Source organism: Microcaecilia unicolor, chromosome 3 (assembly GCF_901765095.1).
Source record: "Microcaecilia unicolor chromosome 3, aMicUni1.1, whole genome shotgun sequence".
NCBI lineage: Eukaryota > Metazoa > Chordata > Amphibia > Gymnophiona > Siphonopidae > Microcaecilia > Microcaecilia unicolor.
In genome coordinates, this window is record NC_044033.1 from 141,284,699 (window position 1) to 141,307,278 (window position 22,580).

At 40.4% G+C, this 22,580-nt stretch overlaps 1 protein-coding gene across 2 annotated transcripts in view; it reads left to right on the forward strand.

Annotated features, from left to right (window-relative positions):
- The window catches only part of VIT (vitrin), a 144,802-nt gene extending 122,684 nt beyond the window's left edge, over window positions 1-22,118 (forward strand). For both annotated transcript variants that reach the window (XM_030196407.1, XM_030196409.1), the window contains 5 exons: window positions 3,195-3,342; window positions 8,636-8,739; window positions 12,203-12,429; window positions 16,625-17,138; window positions 20,092-22,118. In XM_030196407.1, coding sequence (XP_030052267.1) covers window positions 3,195-3,342; window positions 8,636-8,739; window positions 12,203-12,429; window positions 16,625-17,138; window positions 20,092-20,270 — 1,172 coding nt within the window. In that variant the 3' untranslated portion in view covers window positions 20,271-22,118. The remainder of the gene's footprint in view (window positions 1-3,194; window positions 3,343-8,635; window positions 8,740-12,202; window positions 12,430-16,624; window positions 17,139-20,091) is intronic.
- Window positions 22,119-22,580: the final 462 nt, after the last annotated feature.

Here is a 22,580-nt window from a genome sequence, read left to right on the forward strand (position 1 = left end):
CCCTGCCCTCCATCTACCCATGTCCAGCGACCCTTCTCTCCCCCTGCCCTCCATCCACCCAAGTCCAGCGACTCTTCCCTCCCCCTGCCCTGCATGCACCCATACCCAGTGACCCTCCTTTCCTCTGCCCTCCATCCACCCATGTCCAGCAGTGACCCTCCTCTCCCCTGCATCCACCCATGTCCAGCAGTGACCCTCCTCTCCCCTACCCTCCATCCACCCATGCCCAGCAGTGACCCTCCTCTCCCCTACCCTCCATCCACCCATGCCCAGTGACTCCCTTCTCTCCCCTGCCACCCCCCTCCAGAGTTCAGCGAATTCTCCTCCCTCCCTCCCTCCAGATCCGGTCCCTCACCGACTCCTTGTTCTTCTAATTCTTCAGGGCCATCGCGGACTCTCCCCCGCTGCCGGTTTGTGCTTCAAAATGGCTGCCAAGACTTCAGCAGAAGTCTTGCGAGGCCGACTCTGGAAGTCTCGGCGGACATTTTTAAAGTGCAAATCGGCAGCGGGGGAGAGTCAGCTGGCAGCGGTCAGGCAAGACTGCCTGCCCCAAAGAATTAAAAGGACAAGCCAAGAGTAGGTGAGGGACCGGATCCGGAGGGAGGGAGGAGGGAGGGAGGGGAGCCAGAGCCAACTCGCAATGTTTAACAACCGGCTCGCAAGTCGGTAGAAATTTTAACAACCGGCTCTTGCGAGTCGGCTCCAGCACACCACTGCATTGGCAGTGGAGGAGAAGGGTACAGATAAGAGAGATTTACCCAATGAACGGATTTCCCGGGGAGGAGTGTAGGGAGAGATAAGAGTAGAGAAGTACTGAGGAACTGCAGATTGTCAATAAGAGGAGTTTGAACTGTATGCAGAAATGGATAGGGAGTTAATGAAGTGACTTGAGGAGAGGTCCAATATGAGCATAGCAACACTGGCGGAATATAAGTCGTGCAGCAGAATTTTGAACAGATTGAAGGGGAGAGAGATGGCTTAGTAGAAGACCTGTAAGTAGCAAGTTGCAATAGTCTAAGCGAGAAGTGAAAAGTGTGAATAAGGGTTTTGGTAGTGTGCTCAGAATGGAAAGAACAAATTTTGGTGATATTATAAAGAAAGAAACAACAGGTTTTAGCAGTCTGTTGGATATGTGCAGAGAAATTGAGAAAGGAGTCAAAGATAACCTCAGGCTGGTCAAATACTGGCAACCCTAGGGGCCCTTTTACTAAAGTTTAGGGCACACTAACAGAATTAGCACACACTAAATGCTAAGAAGCTTATTTTATACCTATGGGCTTCTTGGTGTTTAATGTGTGCTAATTTTCTTAGCACACTCTAAGCTTTAGTAAAAGCAGTGCATTTTTTCTAGCAAAAAAGGTGCCGGTACTCAAATGCCAGGGATCACTGAGGGACCCACCCCACAATAGCCAGGCCCCCTGCAACCAGTTACAGAATCTATGGCAAGGCAGAATTGCTGTGTAGAGCCTGAGCTCTTTCATTAAAACTTGGGGACCCATGGGTCAATTTTAGCAGACAACGGAAAAGGTGCCGGTACTCAATAAAAGCCCTGAGTAAAAGGATCCTAGTGAGCTGTGTGCAGAAACTCACTCGTGCTCATTCTTTTCTTTAGTTACAGACTCCTGTCCTCTTTGCCACATGGATTAAGTTGTATAGCGCTGCAAATGTTAGAGGCAGTAGAATAATAAACATAGCAATTATTTTACTTGAACATCCTCTGGTTTATTTCCTTGGGAGATGTAAAGAAAGTAGCAAGGTTTCATCTGGTTAGAATAGACCAGGGGTTCTCAACCCACTCCTCGGGACACACCTAGCCAGTCAGTTTTGCAGGATGACCAAACGAATATGCATGAGATAAATATGCATACCATGGAGATAGGCATGCAGGTTTATTTCATGTATATTCATTGTGGTCTAGACAGTGTACAATAAAGGGGTCTTTCTGTATAGGTCACTTAAAATTAGATGCTGGGATGATGTGTGCTAAGCACGACTTCTATATCGGCAATTGTGCATTATAGAATACTAATGGAAGTCTGCATATACACACCTAACTTTACACGCTAGCATTTATGCTAGCCCAATGGCTGGTTTAAGTGCTCATGCCTAAATGTAGGCAGTTAGGTACATAACTGCTAGTATTCTAGTGCCTGTATGCGTAAGCACTGGGCACACAGCTAACCCGCCCATGCCCCTCCCATGTCCACACCCCTATTGCAGTAGAACGCGATGGATTTTGCACATACAATTTACAGAATCCAACTAAGGACTGTTGCATGCATAACCTAATTAGTTACAATTAGCACCAATTGGTTAACACCAATTTGCACTAATGGGCCGACACTCAAAATATAACGCCGGCACTAGAGTCAATTAATGCCAGCGTTAGTGAGGGCAGAATGCTCAGAGCGCTTTAGCACTGGAGACAATGTGTGCATCAAAGATTAGCACAAATGCCATGCAAATGTAATCAAATGGATGTTAATGAGGTCACTTTCTATTCTTCGCCAATGCTCAGAGAACAGCGCACAAAACAACGCCTTTATCGTTGAAAACCTAATCCCAGCTCGGAGCAGGTGTTAGGGTGTTTGAAAAGAGGATTTCTCACAATTCTTTCTTTAAAATCTACTGGTTTTGATTTCTTTTGGAAGTGGAATAAAGCCTATAAGCGCCGATACCAAGAAATAAATGTGTGCGAGTCCGAGCAAACCCGAAAGTGAAAGCACACATCGGTGCCTGTTTCCTGCACTTAAATATAACTCTTCCAAGTATTTAAAAAATTTTTTTTGAAAAGGCACAGAAAACAGGTTCTAATGTGTGCTTCACTTTCAGGTTTGCCTGGTGCATGCGCACAAGAGCCGAGCTTACTGCAAAACTCTTCTGCACACGCGCCAAGCACGTTCTCCCCTTGATTTCGCTTTTACAGTATGCATTTAATTTGAATGCCATTTCCTTTGAGCATTGGGAAGCTAGTTTTTTTTGCGCTGTTCCGGCAGTATGGGTTCTGCGCTGCTGGCATTATCATGGAAGTTCTGAGCATCGGCCTGTAAGCATAAAATTAGGAGCACAAGTTTATAGAATTTGGGAGTAAGTTCATGTTTTTTGCTTGCATGTAAAAAGATCGCAAAAAGAAGGTATAAAAGCAAGAAAGCACATGCCTAATCTTAAACACAATTGTCGTTTTCCTTCTTTAGACTGCAAGGTGGACTTGGCCTTCTTGATGGATGGGAGTTGGAGCATTGGGAAACGCCGTTTTCGAATCCAGAAACAGTTCTTGGGTGAAGTGGCTCAGGCTCTAGATGTTGGTCCAGCTGGTCCCTTGATGGGCATCATTCAGTATGGGTAGGAGTACAGTACATTCCTAGATATGATGCTCCCTTTCAGTACCTGATCATTGCATTGCATGAGTGCTGTCAAAAACCCCCACTTGTTTTATTGACCAGGTAGATTCGTTCTGTTCCTTTGGGCTCCCAGCACAATCAGAACCAGTGTTGGGCTGCAGTGTCATGAATCATCATTTGTAATGTAATGGGAGCTCTGTGCGTGTTGGATGGGAGGGGGGAGGAGGTTTCCCTTTTTAATTTACTCCAGTGATTTTCTTCCTGCTCCCTTGCACTTTCAACTCAGTCAGAACTGGTACTGGAATCTGTACTAGGAGTTTTTGTGGACAACTTCCCAGGGATATTTCCTTTATTTTAAATCTTCTCTCAGTCCTGTTCTTGGCCACAGTCCTTTCATAACCCTGCATTGGGAGTCCCAAAGGCACCCCTTTACTAAAGCATATATAGTAATGAAAAAATGTGGATGAAAAATAAGCCTGTCACTTATTGAATAAAACATTTAAGGATATGTCTACTAAAGGGCACTAGAAAATAGACTTATTGTTTGCTAATACAAGACTATCCCGCACACTAAACCCATTTCTAGTGTGCCCAGGATATAGGGCATTTGCAATGAATTTTTTTTTTCAGATCTTGCGCTAATGTTCGCATTAGTGAGCTTTACCTGAAATAAATTAATGAGAGAGCATTTACTGCCTTCTATTTAGGAAGTGGAAAGGGCTCACATGCTAAGCCAATGTTATAACACATGCCTTCCCATTCCTTGCCCCCAGAAAAAAAATAAATCAGAAAAAATACTGCACACTTAGCGTGAACAATAAGAATTTTCATGCATGCTAAGAGTTCATTAGGGCTTAATGCCTTTTAGTAGACATACCCCTTAGTTCTCAAATCGGGCAAATTTGTCCTGTTTCAAAACATCCAAGAATCATGCTAATTTATAACAATTTCTGCCAACTTAGCTGTCAGTACTCATCATCACCACAAAGACATGCCAATTAATGTGTACAAGATCTCCAAACAGAAAACTGTTTTGATTTATATGGACTAGGGTTGCACATTGATTAAATATTTTAATCACTCAATTAATCATGATTTTAAAAAATGTATTACAAGATTAATAGCATAAACTTCTCCCTCACATTTCCTCCTGTACAGTGCAAAATATAACGACAGCAGATGTAAATTCTCAAAACTGACATATTTAAATCACTAAACTGAAAAAAAAAAATCACTTTTCATACTTTTGTTGTCTGGTGATTTTATTTTTCTAAATATCCTTCCCATTCTCTGGTTCTGCTTCCCTCTGTGTCTGCTCTTTTAGCTTGGTTTCCAGAACCTCCTGTGCATTTGCTGTTTCTTTCCTCTTCTTCTTCCACTACATCCATCTTTCATGTTCAACTCTCTTCCTTTTTTCTGCCTCCTTCTAAAATCTATCCCCTACCTCTGCGCTTTCTTCGATTAGCTGACCACAACCTTCTTACTCTTCTCTTTCCTACACAACTCCGCCTAACAACTACATGTGACACCACTTTCTTCCCTTAAATATCTGCAATCAACCCTCTCTCCAGACCTTTAAATGAGCCGTAAAGACTATCTGTTCAGTCTGACCTTCTCTTCTACCTCATGACGCAAGTCATGTCCTGTTTTTTTCAATAACCCTGTTTTTTAATTGTATCTGTTTTATTTATATCATTGTTTTTAGATTTTCCATTTTTGTAAGCCGCTTAATGCCCGTTTGTTTAGGCCACAGTGGTATACCAAGTTTTATGAAATAAATAAAAATAAATAAATATCTAGTTTTCCATTTCTTCTCTTCCCGTCTATCCATGTACAGCATTTCCTCCCTCTTCCTTTACCTTCCATCAATGTGGAACATTTTTTACTTCTCTATTTCTCCTTTCATATGCATTTCCCATCTCTTTTCCTTTCCTCTCCCCTTCATTCATGTCCAGCATCTCCTCGCTTCATTTCTTCCATCTCATATTTCCAGCATCTCCTCCCCAAACTCCTGTAGACCTCTCTCTCCTCTTCTCTCCCCCCCCCCCCCCCCCCACCCGTGAGTTCCGGCATCTCTCCCTACTTCCCTTTCCGGTCTTCTAAATTTCCAATTAAATTAGGCTGCCTCCAGCCGGCTTAAGGGCCTTCTCTTTGTCACTTCCCTCCTCATAGCAATAGGAAGTTGTGACAGAGGGAAGGCCCTCAAGGCAGCCAGAAGCAACCTAATTTAATTACTGCCAGTGACAACAGTAAGTATGGAGTGCCAGGGAGGGAGAAGTTGGTGGTGAGTGATTCCAGATCCATGGGAGGAGAGGAAAGCCACACAAGCATTTATTTTAACAACTGTAAAATTTTAGAACACTAATTATGTTAATAGCACATTAAAGGGGAAATTCTATAAATGGTGCTCAAAAATAGGTGCCGAAAAAAAAAAATCAGCACTAAGTACTATTCTAGTGTCTAACTTTGGGCACCAGAATTACACCTGCTGACACCTGATGCAGCTGCTGGTGCCCAAGTTAGGCAAATGCATGCAGCTTTGGAATGCTCCTGACACAACAATGGCCAAACCCCCTTCTACGTTACATGCTATTAGAGAGTTAGGCATCATGCCTTATAGAATAGCCACAGCTAGATGCATGCGCAAATCCTAACTGGTGACAATTAACTTCAATAACTGGTTGTTAGTACCCAATTATTGGTAGTTAAGGGCTCGTTACTCAAGCAAATCTGGGCACCAAATATAGAATCCAGGGGCAAATGTGCAGCCTTAATATGGACATATGGAGGGGCATTTTCAAAAGAAACGTCCAAGTTGCGATTTGGACGTCCTTCCAAAACAGCGAAATCCAGGGGTAAGGAAACCCGTATTTTCAAAACAAGATGGACGTCCATCTTTCATTTCAAAAAAATACCGTCAGAGACGTCTAAATCCTTAAATTTGGATGTCCCTAGACATGGATGTTTCTGACTTTCGGCGATTTTCAAACCCAATGACGTCCATGTCAAAACCGTTCTAATGCAAGCCATTTGGGCGTGGGAGGAGCCAGCATTTGTAGTGCACTGGTCCCCCTGACATGCCAGGACACCAACTGGGCACCCTAGGGGGCACTGCAGTGGACTTCATAAAATGCTCCCAGGAACATAGCTCCCTTAACTTTGTGTGCAGAGCCCCACAAAACCCACTACCCCCAACTGTACACTACTACCATAGCCCTTACAGGTGAAGGGGGGCACCTAGATGTGGGTACAGTGGGTTTCTGGTGGGTTTTGGAGAGTTCGCCCTTGGCCAAAAAATAAAAAAAAATTTTTTAGTATGTAGGTAGTGTGTGTACATCTGGATTTTGCTATGGGACTCCTAAAAATGCCCCACAGTAAACACTTTTGAGCTGCGGTAAACATGAGTGCATACTGCAGCTTGGTAAATAGAGCCCATAATATACAATTAAAATAAAATAAAAGAAGACTAAACATCACTTACAAATAACAATTGAGCCTCTTATCTGGCATAACTTTCTTGTATACTACAATGTCTATTTAACTCCATAAGCCTGCATAAACAAATATCTCTTTAAAGATTTTTTTTAAGTTCATTACATTTTATTGTGGGTAGGCCTTCTGGTAATGCATGCCACATCTTGGTCCCACAATAGTAAAGATGGAGGACCTATATTCATTCGCTACATGAATTGAAGATACTTCCAATTTTAGCAGTTGATCTTAAAAGCTTATTCAAAGAATAGTTAAGCTGTGGAACTGATTGCAGGAGGCTGTGGTAACAGCAGTTAGTATATCTGGGTTTAAAAAAAAGGTTTGGACAAGTTTCTGGAGGAAAAGTCCATAGTCTGTTATTGAGATAGACTTGAGGGAAGCAACTGCTTACCCTGAGATTGGTAGCATAGAATGCTGCTACTAATTGTGTTTCTGCTATATGGACCATTGGTCTGACCCAGTATGGCTATTCTTTTGTTCTTATGTATTGAATCCATATTTGTCCCTCTTTCCGTGGATAAAATTTGGCAAATATCCTGAAAACCTGAATGGCTAAAGTACTCCAGGACAGGTTTGGGAACCACTGCTCTATACTCCAAATACATGTATTTGAAGCAGACTTGCTTATACTCCATTTGGAATAAAAGTGTAAGTATAATTCCAAAGTCTGAGGAAAAGGTGAATACTTATTGGCTTGATTGATTATATGTTGCCACTAAGACTGGCCATAACTAGCCTATCAAAGCTGGTCTAGTTGATATGAGGTGGCAACGTTGTCTATTGACAATGCCAATGATCAGCTGAGTATATCAGCTTAGCTTCCACTGAAGTTCTAATAGACTTATGATAACAGGCATCACCAAGCCAGAAAAAATAGCTCTAGAAGAGGGAAAGTGTGTTATTTATTTCTTTTGGAGGTTTATATAGCAATTTACATTGGATGAGGTCTACATTGTATTCCAGAATGTCCAACTTTGAGTCAGTCAGGTTGAAATGGCTCTTTAATCCTTTACATGCTTAAAAAATATCAAAGTCCATTTATATTTAAATGAAATTATTGGTCAGCCATGCCTCCTGTGACCTGATGATCAATTAAAAAAATGCTTGACCTTGCCTGCAATTAGCAATAAGCTGTCTAGATTTTACTACATAGTAACATAGTAATTGATGGCAGATAAAGACCTGAATGGTCCAGCCAGTCTGCCCAACATTATCAATTCAAGATTTATTTATTTATTGGTATTTAATAACCAGCTTTATGAAGAGATTCACCCAAGGCAGTGTACAGCATGTACATAAACACACAATTTTGCCAACAGCATAATAGTAAAATAACCAAGAACTAATACAATAAATGAGGTAAACTTGTAAACAGTAAATTGAAACCTAATAATAGAACTCCGTGAAACAGTATCGAAAATATACACATTTAACAGCACAGCTCATTAATAACATCTGGAGACACAGACATATATAACATGTTAGTAACAGCATAACCTTTCCCTACTGGGGCAGGACTACTTGTGAACAAATATGATTGCCTTACAAAACTACCTCACCAACCCACCCAGTTATTAAAATACACCATCTATACTCTCCTGCCCAACACCTTCCTTCTCTCTTCCCTTTCTTAATCTCTGTATATTACTAATTGTATCTGATATCCTGGAATGACTATGTCATAACAAAACTCTGTAAGCCACATTGAGCCTGCAGATAGGTGGGAAAATGTGGGATACAAATGCAATAAATAAATATATAACCTAGTTGCATTTTATATTTTTCTTCTACACATATACTAGAGATGATCCATCAACAGAATTTAGCCTAAAGACTTATCCAAACTCCAGAGATCTGATAGCTGCAACAGAAAAAATTCAGCAGAAAGGAGGATTTTCCAATGTTGGTAAGAACTGGAAATAGGTTGATAAAAATTAAGTCAAGAGAAAATAAACTTTTGATGTCATTTTGCCTCCACTAGGGGCAATAATCAGTTGCACTACTGCTGCATAAAGATAGGTGGATGACTAACCAGCTTGATATTCAGCAACACTGCCCATTTAAATAGGACTGCTGAATATACAGTATTAAGCTTAGGGGTGTAGTTACTAACATGTGCAACTGTTGACTAGAACTGTACCAAATAGCATAATTTACTATTCGGCTGAATACAAATAATGAAAAATTTTATTCGGCCAAATAGAAATAATGGGACCTGAGCTTTAACATAAAGAATAATAAAAGAAGCAGTATGAAATCAGAGATCAAGGGCTCTGTTTACTAAGATGCGCTAGTGTTTTTAGCACATGTAGAAAATTAGCGCATACTGTGTAGCGCCTATAGGAATATTGTGGGCGCCTACACAGTTAGCGCGCGCTAATGGTTAGTGTGCGCTGAACGCACTAATGCGCCTCTAATGCAGGTTACTAAACAGGGCATTTAGTGTTTATTTCAGTAGGATTTAGCACGGTACAGCCCTGGATTATTCGTATTCAAATTTAAATCGCTATTCGACTGAATACAAATAATGTATTCAGGGCCGAATCGAAGCTTCAGTACAGCCCTACTGTTTACACTATTATTTTAGCGCTAACTCGTGCTATTTTACCACAGGTCCCATTTTATGCAATGAGCTTGTTTACTAAAATTAAGGCTTGTGATTAACGCATCTTAACACGGTGTTTTTCCACATGTTAACTGCAAATCTAATGCAGCACTTTTAAAATTTTTGTATTGTGCACTATTGTGCTCAGTGCCTGCCTAGAGTTAATGCAGGAGCACTTACTGCATTCTATTTAGGAAGTGCTCCCATGTTAATTCTGCATTAACCAGCTAGTACACTTAAGTATAATGCGCTAGCAAGGTAATACATCCACCTCCCCCCTCCTCTCACCCATACAATGCCCCCTCTTAAAAATGTTTTTGAAATCTCAGTAGCACACAGTATAGCATGTGGAAACAAGACAAATACCATAAAATGCTTTAGTGTGTTTGCCATAGCCTGTTCTCACGTGCTAAATGCGTGTTAAGGGCTTAATTTCCTTTAGTAAATGGGCTCCCTGGTAACTAATAACTGGGATTATAACACATCTTAACGGTAGCCCATGTAACAATGCCCCTTAGATGGGTAACTTATCTGTTTAACTTTGGACTCTGCTCCTATTCAACAAATTTATGCTGATAACTGAATATCACTGCCGTCGAGATAACATTTTGGCACGCCTCTGAACCGCTCTTTGCCCCTCCTCCTCTAATATGGATATTTTTGGTCATACATTAAACTGTACAGGTTAACAGCTGATACTAGCCACATAACTTATTTTGAATAACACCTTCATTGTTTTCATTATCGAAGATATTGAAATACCTGGGGTTAGTCGTGGTTTCAGAGCTTCACCAGATGAAGCTCCAGAGTGAAAACTGAAGGATTGGGCACTACATTCTCACTTATTGGAGAGGAATCAGGTCTTTGTGGTTATAAAAGTGGATCTTTTCCATCTATGGTATATACAGTGCATTTGTTAGTAACTTAAAAGTAAAGATCTAATTTTGATAGTCCATAAGCTGTTGACAGCATATTTATACTTTGTAATGTACTTTATATAGGTTTCTCTAAATACTGGACACCTTTAACTAATAGAAAACAGAGAAAAAGAGGACAGAATGATCATACGGTCTATTCAGCCTTTGGCCCACCTGGTTTCAAAGATAGAGTGAGGTGGTCACAAACACAGAAATCTATAGGAGAGCTTAATATTTTTATGGTTACAATCCCATGATAGCAGCCAAATATATTGGGTGACCCAACCCCAGAGGTGCAGAATAATGATGTACCTATGAAGAGCCCACCCAGGTCGTGATCCATTTCAGGTCCTGAAACACAGGCTGGGAAGCCCTGAACTAGCGTGTTTCTATAAAATTTCACAAATTTCACAAATTTAAGTCAAAGCAATTATCCATAATTCTGATACCAAGATTCCAGAGTTTCTAATATGGCTGTACACATGGACAAACCTTTCCTGATGTGTACTCTGTCTTACTATTTGAATAGTGAGGACTGTTAGAAAGAAGAATACATCCCCATACCCTGGATGGCCAGAGGATCATCCAAGGGTTTAAAAATCCAGTCCAAAAGCTATTCCTGTTCTTAATCTACAATAAAAGGTCACTATTTAGTGGTGCAGTCTCCACAAATAAACTTAACCACACAGGAGCTAGTATTAACCCTATCTTGTAGAGTTTAAACCAGTGGTGGGTAACCATGATCCTCAGGGGCCACAAACCCAGTCAAGTTTTTAAGAGTTCCACAATGAATATGCATGAAATTGATTTGCAAGTAATGCTTCCATTATATGCAAATAGATCTCATGAATATTCATTGTAGAAATCTTGTAAACCCAACTGATTGTGGCCCTTGAGGACCATGGTTGCCTACTCCTGGTTTAAACATACCCATGGATGTCTTGGTTGCCACCTCCTTATATACTGATAACTTCTGCCTGTACTTTGAGATGTTTGGCCAAAAATGATCTATTCACCAGCCCCATATGTTAAAATTGGATTTGTATGCTTAACTTCAGAGTTAAGTGCATAAATCCTTTTTAGTATCAACCTATAAATGTATCCAAAGAGGTGTCAAAATTTTGGACAGCTTAGAACATATTATCTAGACATACCCTTCTACCAATCCATCCTTCAAAGTGGCCTTGTCAACAAGATGTAAATTGCTGAGATTTGAATTATATTGTGTGATATATCAAATTAATTTGAAACTTGACTATATGAAAGAACTCTAATTAAAAACTGAAATAGCACTTTATACTTAGAAATTAGAAATTGTCTACCCTGGACAGGGCAAGTTGTTATTAAGGAGGTTAATCCTGTAAATATAAATTATTAGAATGGCATATATGTGCATATATACCCACACAAATGCCAAAATTGAGTATATGACAGATGGGCAGATACATAAGCAGAGTCTGGGCGGAGCATCAGCGAGACTCACATGCACATAACTTACAGAAAACAAAAACAAAATATTGCAAAAGTTACCATTTGAATTGCTGATTAAAAGTGTCTGAAACAGTATTGGTTAGCTTGGTCTCTACAGGGCTTCAGCAGTCACATCATTACATCACAGAATGACAAGTGAAAAACAAAAATAAAAAAACAAAGTAAAATTTCATTTTAAGATTTTTAAGAAAACAGCTTTTCTTTTAAACTCCATATACTTCAAAAATACCTTACAGAATTGTGACAAGTTATGCGTCATTGTGCTGAATTCATCTGAAGTGATCCTGCTCCCCTAGATGTCTGCTCAATCAGCAGTCTATACCCAAATTACCTTTCTATGCCAATGTTTCCTACAGGGAAGGCACTTTCATTTGTAAACGAAAATTTCTTTTCGGATGCCAATGGGAATCGAGGCTCGGCACCCAACGTGGTCATAGCATTGGTAGATGGATGGCCCACTGATAAAGTTGAGGAGGCCTCCCGGCTTGCAAGAGAGTCAGGAATCAACATTTTCTTTGTCACCGTTGAAGCAGCTGATGAAAATGAAAAGCCATACATCGTTGAACCAAACTTTGTGGAAAAGGTATTCCAGTGGGTCACATGGCTATATCTAGAGCCAGTGTAAATAACGTTATCAGTTAAATCAAGGCTTCTCAAGCTTTTCAAGAGAAGGGCCACTTAGTGTATGTCAAATAAATAGAAGGGCTATGGTCCCAATAGCCTTTGCTGAGATTTCCATCATATTGGGAATAATTCTACAAATAAATAGGCTCTGATATAATTAGATCATACCTAAAAGTATTGTACACAGGTGGAAGCTGGTGAATATCTATACTTTGGCAGAGCTGTGATCTGAGCACATAGTTTATAAAGTGTGCACTAGTTTGCCTTTCTTTTTGGATCACTGTCTTGCTGCATAACCTAGTTACACTTCAGCTTAGGGACGGATGACCATTCTCCTTAAGAATTTTCTACTGCAGTGCAAAATTCATGGTTCCTTCATTAATGGCATGTTTTCCAGGTCCTGAGGCAGCAAAGCATCCCTACACCATCACCCTACCACCAACATGTTTCACTGTTGGCATAATGTTCTTACTGGAGAATACTATAGTTGTTTTACACCAGATATAATGGAACCTTTGTTGTCCAAAGAGTTCCACTTTTGACTTGTCTGTCTATAGAATATTACTCCGAAAGACTTCCAAATACACATATAGATTTGAGTTCCGCCCAACCACACCCCCTTGAAATCTCTACATGGTATAGATCTCCATGTGTAAATGGCCTATTTAAACAAGGATATGTTTCTAAAATAAAGACCTGTCATATAGACTCTTACATGTGCCATCCAGATTCACACATGATTATTAAGTCATCTTTTTTTCAAACATATGCAATTTGAAAAAAAATTATATTTAATTCAAAGCTTTTTATTTATTTATTTTTTTATATTTTACAGGGAGGAGTAGCCTAATGGTTTGTGCAGTGGGCTGAGAACCAAGGGAACCAGGTTTGATTCCCACTGCGGCTCTATGTGACCCTGGGCAAGTCACTTAACCCTCCATTGCCTCAGGAACAAAAACTTAAGATTGTGAGCACACTAGAGAAAGTACTTATATATAAAAGTAACTATATATAATATGTAAACTACTTTGGTTGTTCCACACAAAGGCAGTTTATCAAATGCATTACCCAATACTGAAACACTTACAAGATCCTCTGGTCCAAAAATCAAAGACAAGAAAAGCTGAATGGCAAAAGGATGTAGTGGGGAAAGAGAGATGAGGTGGTAACAGGGTGTTATAGGAGCAGAGTAAGAGACTGAGTGGCAACTGGATGTTAGGAGGGGGGTATGGGTGAAGAGTGAGAGACTGGGGGCTAGATGCATCAACGAAACGTTAAAAAATCTAAATCGTAAAAGTGCTTAACGAATTTGAAACAACGAAAAATGCACAAAAAAAACAGCTCAGAAATGTTCGGTACGGTATTGAAAAGTACAATGTATCAAGCGTTCGTTGTCCCCGTCGTTAATTTGCTCCTTAAGCATGCGCAGAGCAGCCACAAACGTATTAAACCTACGTAGGTTGCTTACGTCAGACTGGGGCGTGCGAGGGGGGGATCCCGACCTGCAAGCCTTTTAGCTGTCTGATCTAGCAGAATAGTGCAGTTGAAGATAACTCTAAAAAGAATGACCCTCGTAAATCCCCTTTTGTAACAAAAGACCTCTTTGCAGCTTGTTTACAGTACTGGGAAAATTGGCTTCAGGGGATAGCAGAGAGTGTTAATTTTCAAAGCTGCAGGGAGAAGCAGTATGCTTTGTTTTGTAATGATGCAGGGGAAAGTGGAGAGCCACGTGTTTGTGTTTGTATCTCACTTTTCTTTTTAAACTTGCTGGCTTGGATTTTTATGGTGCAGGGGGCAGCGGGGAGATGATAGCTCAGGCCTTAACGACAGGTCTGAGCGCACGTAAAACTTCTGACGGTAAATGATTTGTTGCAATCGTTGGTATGGTTAGTGCATTCCGAATTGTCCACATTTCAATGGTAGTTTCTCCTTTGCATTCCGTTTTCATTAGCTGCTTGCTTCCTAGGAAAAAGGCCTTTAATGCACGCAATGGTTAGGAATTTCCTTCGTTAAAGGGTTGTTAGAGGGTCATTAAGGTTTAGTGCATCTAGCCCTGGGTGACATCAGGGTGGTGGTAGGTTATCTAAAAAAGATTGTTAAAATTCCAACTGTCTTCAACTTTAATGGAAGCACAAAACGTGACTTTAAACAGAGAAACATAAAAAAAAGCAAAAGCTTAGCTTTAGTAAAAGGTGCTCATTAGCTGCCCAGTTTTAATCACATCAACTGTGGTCAGAGTTTTGCTAAACCGCTGCATCAAGACGTGTTCAAAAGATTATCAGCTTTATATGCACCCATTTCTCAGCATCATCAGGGTGCATACAATGCTGATAATCTTTTGATCACATCTTGATACAGTGGTTTAGCGAAACTCTTACCACAGTGGATGTGATAGAAACTGGGCAACAGGGAAGTTGATGAGAACCTTTTACTAAAGCTAAATTTTTGCTTTTTTTTATGTTTCTCTGTTTAAAGTCACGTTTTGTGCTTCCATTAAAGTTGAAGACAGTTGGAACTTTAACAACCTTTTTTGGAAGGGTTTTTTTAAAATGCCTATGAAGAGTATTGATCCTGTTTAAATCCTGCCACCTTAAGTACAAATATATGGTGAAGGTAGGGCACTGAGGCTTTTTCCCTTCCAATTTTTTGATTGTACTCCAGCCTGTCATTTGATATGACCCAGCTTGAATTTCATGAAAGAGTTTATTTGGTACAATGATTCATTTGGTCTCTTTCAATCCTCTTTTTGAGTTGAATACTAAACCCCCTGTTTACTAAGCTGTGCTAGTGGCTGCCGCACAGCAATGCCAACACAGCACATTCAAAGTGAATAGGCTGTGTTGCCATTAGCAAGCGTCTTACGTAGTAAACAAGGGGGTTAGTATTCTAAGGGGGTTGTTTACTAAAGCTTAGTTTGAGCTATCTGCAGCAGGGCCCATAGGAATAAAATGGGCCCTGCTGCAGATAACTCAAGCTAAGATTTAGTAAACGGGGGGGGGGGGGGGGGGGGGGGGGAGGGGGGTGTGTGTGTGTGTATAAACATTTACACACATACCCCCAGATTCTTTAAATGGCAACTAAATTTGCGCATGCAAATCTGCATGTGTACCCAATTTGCACGTTACACCTAATTGTTTAACAAGCTAATCAGTCAATTGGCCACTAACAAGCAATTATCAGCACTAATTGGCACTAATTAGAATTTACGCACACAACTTCCTAAGCGTATTCTGTAAAGTGGTGCGTGGAAATTCTAATGTGTTGATCACAAAAGGGGGTGTGGCCATGGGAAGGGCATGGGCGGGATCACAAAAGGGGTGTGGTCATGGGAAGGGCATTGGTGGGTCATGACATTCTGAAACTTTATGCACACTGTTACAGAATATGCCCAATCCACGCCTAAATAAGATGTGGGTATTTACACCAGGTTTTATTTTGTGTAAATGGCTGTGCCTAAATTTTAGTCACGTAATGGCTGCTACGTGTATTCTATAAACCGTGCCTACCTTTAGACGAGGTTTATACAATAGTGCAAAGCACATTTTTTTGGCACCATATATAGAATTTAGCCCATAACATGCACCTAAATGTTAGCTTCTAAATTATAGACTTTCCCCCTATGTGTATAGTGGTTGCCATGAGCTCAGCCTATGTATATTCAGTACTGCCACTTCTTATCCAGATAGCAATGCTGAATATACATTTATGTGTGTGTGCACATAGGCCATTATTCTACTGAATTTCACATGTAATTGGCATGTAACTTTTAGCATTTACTTTATACATTGTATACATATAACCAGGTGGATTAACTTAGGAAAGAAAAAATGCCATCCTGACAAACTACTTAACTATATGGAAAGCAGTCAAATATTGTCGCTATCTGTACAGTATGGCAGAATGCCTTCGCTCCTCCTCGGCACTATATGGATAGTCAGATAGCACTCTCAGTCATACTATTTTTATAGTGCCAATATAAGTAGATTTCTCTTTGAATATCCACTCTTCTGTTTTGCTAAATTTCAAACAATTTTTAAAGTAATTATCTCTATTTCCAAAAAATAAAATGCATCCCTTAGTTAGAAAACTAAAGAAGTCTCCTTTTAGTACATTGTAACAGCTCATGTACATACTCTCTCACTCTCTCTTCACAGGCTGTGTGCAGAACCAGTGGCTTCTTTTCAATCAATGTGCCAAGCTGGTTCAACCTTCACAAGATCGTCCAGCCCCTTGTCAAGCGGGTATGTGACACTGACCGGTTGGTATGCAGCAAGACCTGTCTAAATTCTGCTGACATTGCCTTTGTCATTGATGGTTCCAGCAGCGTTGGCACAGGGAACTTCCGCACGGTACTCCAGTTTGTAGCCAACATCACCAAAGCGTTTGAGATTTCAGACACAGACACCCGTATTGGAGCTGTGCAATACACTTACGATCAAAGACTGGAGTTCGGATTTGACAAGCACAGCAACAAGCAAGATGTAATGAATGCCATTCAAAGAATAAACTACTGGAGTGGAGGGACCAGCACCGGAGCAGCCATCAGCTTTGCCTCAGAACAGCTCTTCAGCAAATCAAAGCCCAACAAAAGGAAGTTAATGATCGTTATTACAGATGGCAGGTCTTATGATGATGTTAGAGGACCAGCCACAGCAGCTCATCAAAATGGTAAACTATTTCTGGAGAAACACTTTATCAAGACCTTCAAGCAAGTGTTCTCAACCCAGTCCTCAGGGACCAACTAGTCTGTCAGGTTTCCAGGATATCGACAATAAATATGAATGAGATTCATTAGTGTAGACTGCCTTCAAAATAGCTCTCATGCATATCCATTGTGGATTTCCTAAAACAATGGTGGACAGATAGTTCCTGAGGAATGAGTTGAGAACCTCTGCTCTAGTCAATGCTTCTCAACCAGCATGTTCTTGCACACTGCTGTGGTCCAACACAGTGCTTCTCAACCAGTTCTCAGTTCAGGTTTTCAGGATATCCACAATGGATATGCATGAGGTAGATTTACATACGAAAGAGGCAGAGTTCGCAAATCTCTCTCATGTATACTCATTGTGAATATCCTGAAAACCTGATTGGCTAAGCATGCCCCAAGGACTGGGTTGAGAAGCACTGCTGTAATACAGTCCTTCCTGTGCCACAGCGGTAGCAGCTCTAACATGATTTTCATCCCAGGTCTATGCTCTGACTCTTAGATAGTGCTCTTATATTTTATTTGTTACATTTGTACCCCACATTTTCCCACCTATTTGCAGGCTCAATGTTTTCGCATCCTGTTCAAACTTCTTCTACTACTAACCTATAAATGTACTCACTCTGCTGCTCCCCAGTATCTCTCCACACTCGTCCTTCCCTACACCCCTTCCCGTGCACTCCGCTCCATGGATAAATCCTTCTTATATGTTCCCTTCTCCACTACTGCCAACTCCAGACTTCGCGCCTTCTGTCTTGCTGCACCCTACGCCTGGAATAAACTTCCTGAGCCCCTATGTCTTGCCCCATCCTTGGCCACCTTTAAATCTAGACTGAAAGCCCACCTCTTTAACATTGCTTTTGACTCGTAACCACTTGTCACTTGCCTCCACCTACCCTCCTCTCCTCCTTCCTGTACACATTAATTGATTTGATTACTTTATTTTTTGTCTATTAGATTGTAAGTTCTTTGAGCAGGGACTGTCTTTCTTCTGTGTTTGTGCAGCGCTGCTTACGCCTTGTAGCGCTATAGAAATGCTAAATAGTAGTAGTAGTAGCATGGTACCGTAATGGCGTTCACCAAGTTGATTGATAACAAATACAATATTATATTGTGGTCTAATGAGGTAGGTGTGCATCAGGCACCTGCTACCTGTTTTAACCTCTTTATCCTGACCAATAGCAACTAGAAAAACATGGAAGATGAGGAAGAGCTGAAACAAGAGCCCCCCCCCCAATTCAGAGGGTAGTTGAATAAATTAGGTGCCCAAACATGCAGTTGGAGCCTGTTCTGTGACCAAACCTAGGCACCTAAGTTCCATTATAAAATACTAGTGTAGCCAGCTATCAATTCACCTAACAGAGATCACACTTACACTAGCCATAGAGAGCTGCATATAACTTATAGTATGAAGTTGCATACATAAGTGGAAGCCCTGTCTGTGCACCACCCCATGTGTACTCTGTGGCAGATATGTTTTATGTAAGTTAAGCAAGTATTAGTGAAATAGCACTTACCATACAAGCATCTACATGCTTAAGAGCACATATGTGTACATAAATGCTAGTATTCTAAACATTTATATGTGTCATGTGTGTACAAATGTGAGTGCCTAGGTTATAGAATTGTCCTCTTGCTGGCTATAAAAGAGGTTTTTCTGGTGTGCTGTCCCCATTCCAAGCTCTTGTCTGGAGGAGAGGGTCTCGGGCAAATTCTTCCTCGGGCAGATGTCTGTGCTTAAAGTGGTGGGACTCAGCTGATAGTAGAGCAGAGGAAGAAATCACCTAGAACTTCAGTCAGATGAGTGATTTGTAGGGAAGGAAGGAAATGAATGCAGGACATGGGCACGTGGTGGAAGGGTGTGAATGCTAGCAGTGAGGGAATGAATGTTTGAGGAATTGGACAGCACAAAAGCTGATGAGTGCTTAGGGGAAGGAGTGGTGCAAGAAAAGAAAATATCTTTTGGGGAGAGTGGCATGAAAGGGGGTGAATAGAGAGAGATGGTGGGAGGCTGAATGCTGCTTCCTTTATATCTCACTAAAAGGCAGCAATCAGATTGGACCAGGCCAGTGCAAGTCAGGCCGGGCCATATCAGGGAAGAGGCAGTGCAAGATAGAAAACACCAAGGATTACGGATGGATATGGGAGAAGCTTTCCAGAGTTTGGGTGGGGGGTGGTAAAAAGCAGGAGAGATCAAATTAAAGGGCACCAGGGAACCTGAAAAGGACTGGGCGTTTCAGATTAGCAACACAGTAAATGTCAGCAGATAAAGACCTGCACAGTCCATCCAGTCTTCTAAATAAGGTGGTCAGAATTGAATCAAGCACTCTGTTCTAGGAAATAGCTTTGACTTTATTCAAATTTCTTTAGATTGTGCATATATATAAGCAACCACTGTCTTTCTAGACACCGATTCTCATTCTCCCTCCTCCTCCTACCATAACAAAAATCTAAATTAGATTGAAACAAAAGTCAACTCCAGTTTCACAGCAATATGAAGAGCTAGTCTTATATTTATAGCTAGAAAAGTGAAGAAGTCGTGGCTATCTTTCTCAGGATGTTGCATTTTCTTGGTTTATTTTGCTCAGCCTCTCTCCCAACTAAACAGGTGCTTTCTCTTATAGGTCTTCCTTTCACACTTGAGTGGTAAATGTATATTCTTTCTTCTAGAAATTAAATTATGCACCGGGACTAGCTTAAGGGGCTTGGGGAGGGGGGGAGCCACCATTAAGAGGGTTATTTTACTGTTAACCCAGGTTATTAATAACTAGGTCCCATTGCATAAAATGGACCCTGTGCTAAAATAGATGCTGTAGTAAAATAACCTGTCTTTACAGTAGCTCACCTCCCCCCAGATGGTTAATAAAACCATTTTTATGAAGCATGCTAACATTCTTGATTCTTACTGGTTTCCAGGAGTAATTGCGTATGCAATTGGAATTGCTTGGGCAGCCCAGGACGAGTTGGAGGCCATTGCAACCGATCCAGATAAAGAGCATTCCTTCTTCGTGGATGAATTTGACAACTTATATAAATATGTTAGCAAGATCATTCAGAACATTTGCACAGAGTTCAATTCACAGCCACGAAATTAAGTCCATATAGAAAAGGCCACTTTGCTTGGATCAGTAGATCTCATGCAAAACCTTAATATACAGTGGAAATCAAACAAACTACTATTAACTATCCAACAGATACCATAAGATTCCTCTACCTTTAAGAAAGGCAAAGATCTCTCTCCTCTATGCATACAGTAATGCTCTATGTAGACTGATGGTGGCACAATATTTTACAGGCTGAGAATTAGCTTGAAGCAATTCTTGTTGTAAGATTTATCCTATCTAATGAATGACAAACATATGTGACAACATATATCACAATATACAGTGTATTTCACCCCTATAATGTTCCATATCTTATTCTTGTAAGAGAAAAGCAAATCATAGTCATCAGACTTATAAGGAAGAATAGTGGTGATGCCGATATACCAATCTTGTACTCAATCTTTTATTTTCTGCCATTGTACACACTGTCAATTTTTGTCTGGACAATTAAAATACAAGTAATTCGAACTCCAAAGTTATGAAAATAATAATTTAATACATTTACACCACTCTCCCCTCAGAAGAAAAGTGTTCATTAAAGGGACAGCTTTCAAAAACTGTACCCAAGTGTCAGGTCTGTGGGTACATAATATCAACAGACTTTACCTCAATTTTCAATGGGGAAATTACCATTTGAAAACTGAATCAGACAAGTATATAGGATCTCTAAGGGAAAGGAAGGGATCTATAGATAGTATGGATGGGCAGACAGACTGGATAAGCCATATTGGGGGTTTTTACGCCTTCATTTTCCATGTTTTAAATGTACCCATGAACGTGGTCCCAGTGTTTAAAAACCTCATTTCACACAAAAAGATTGCATTATGGATGAAAATGCCTTTGAAAAATGCCACTCTATAAATTACAGAGCACACAATTTCACACACATTTCTAGAAACATTCCTAAATACTTGCAAGGTTGAATCTTGCTATATTGTGCATGATGAATTTACCATAAATCAAAATCTTATTACATAGTTGAGAATAAATATATCTTTATATGGTACTAGTATTTAAACTTATTTTGGTAAAGGGTTCAAATAAAAAGAAATAGATAAATTCAGCACTTTTTTCTAATGAAAAGAAGTTCCTCCCCAATATATAGATGTCCCAGTTAATTGTGCTGAACAGTATGTGCCTTTTCCTTGAAGCCAGATGATGTAGGATTTTGGTATAATTATTTAGATTTTCATAATGTCCCTTTTAATCAGAGCCAGTGCAAGGGTAATAGACACCCCTAGGTGAATTCTTCAGCCTTATACTCCCCTCCCCAATTAACGTTCAGGCCCCTAGCCTGCAACCCTCCCCCCCCAAAGGTTTTGATAATTACATTCAACAATCATGATCATCATACAAACTTGCTATAAAAATGCAGGTTAAAGTATGTGCTGATAGTTCTGTGAGTTTATGTGACTGACTGTCAGGATTTACTGTTTTGCATTGACTGCAGTTGCTCTTTAAAACCTGCCTAGTTGTAGCTAATGGTTGGGCCGGCCCTGGCTCCCATTGTACATGCAGGAAATACATACGTTGAAACTGTTTAACATGAATTTTGCACAAAAAAAGTCTGCCTAATCTTTTTGTTGCTTTTTATTTACATGGACTGTTGTGACAAAATTCAGAATGATCATGATACAAATGTCATCAGACCACAAAGATCGAAAGTCCCATGTTTGCCACTTTAGATCATTAAGACAGACGTACAAGGTTTCTCTATGTTGTTAAACGCTGAGGTGCAGTATTTGTAGGGTATTGATGCTTTGTTATAGTCTTCCTATGAATTCATCATGTGGTTAACTGCCTATGTGAATGTATGTCATTTTAAGTGTATTTACTTCATGTGCAACTATTACGTTATTAAAATTAACTTAACAACTTGAACAGCTAACTCTGTTCATTGCTAATATACTGGTTACACATGGTGGGCAATTTCCAGTGGGGGCCTACAAGCTGATTTTCATGGGAAAGCAGCGGACCCACGGAATATTCACATGGAAAGTATGCTGCTTTTTAGGCCTTACCTCATCCCAAGTGCCACTTCTTTATCAGGGTCCAGGGTAATTTTGAAGGAGCGTTTCTATCAGGAAAGTCCTTTTTGCAAACTGCCCATAAAGTGGACCTCCACAAGTACCATAGAGCAGTGTTTCTCAGCCAATCCTGGAGCACTCCCTAGCCAGTCTGGTTTTCAGGACATCCACACATAAGAAGTTTGTGTGCAATAAAGGCAGTACAAGCAAATTTCTCTCATACTTTGTGAACAGCCTGAAACTCAGCCTGCCTAGGGGGTGTTCCAGGACCAGC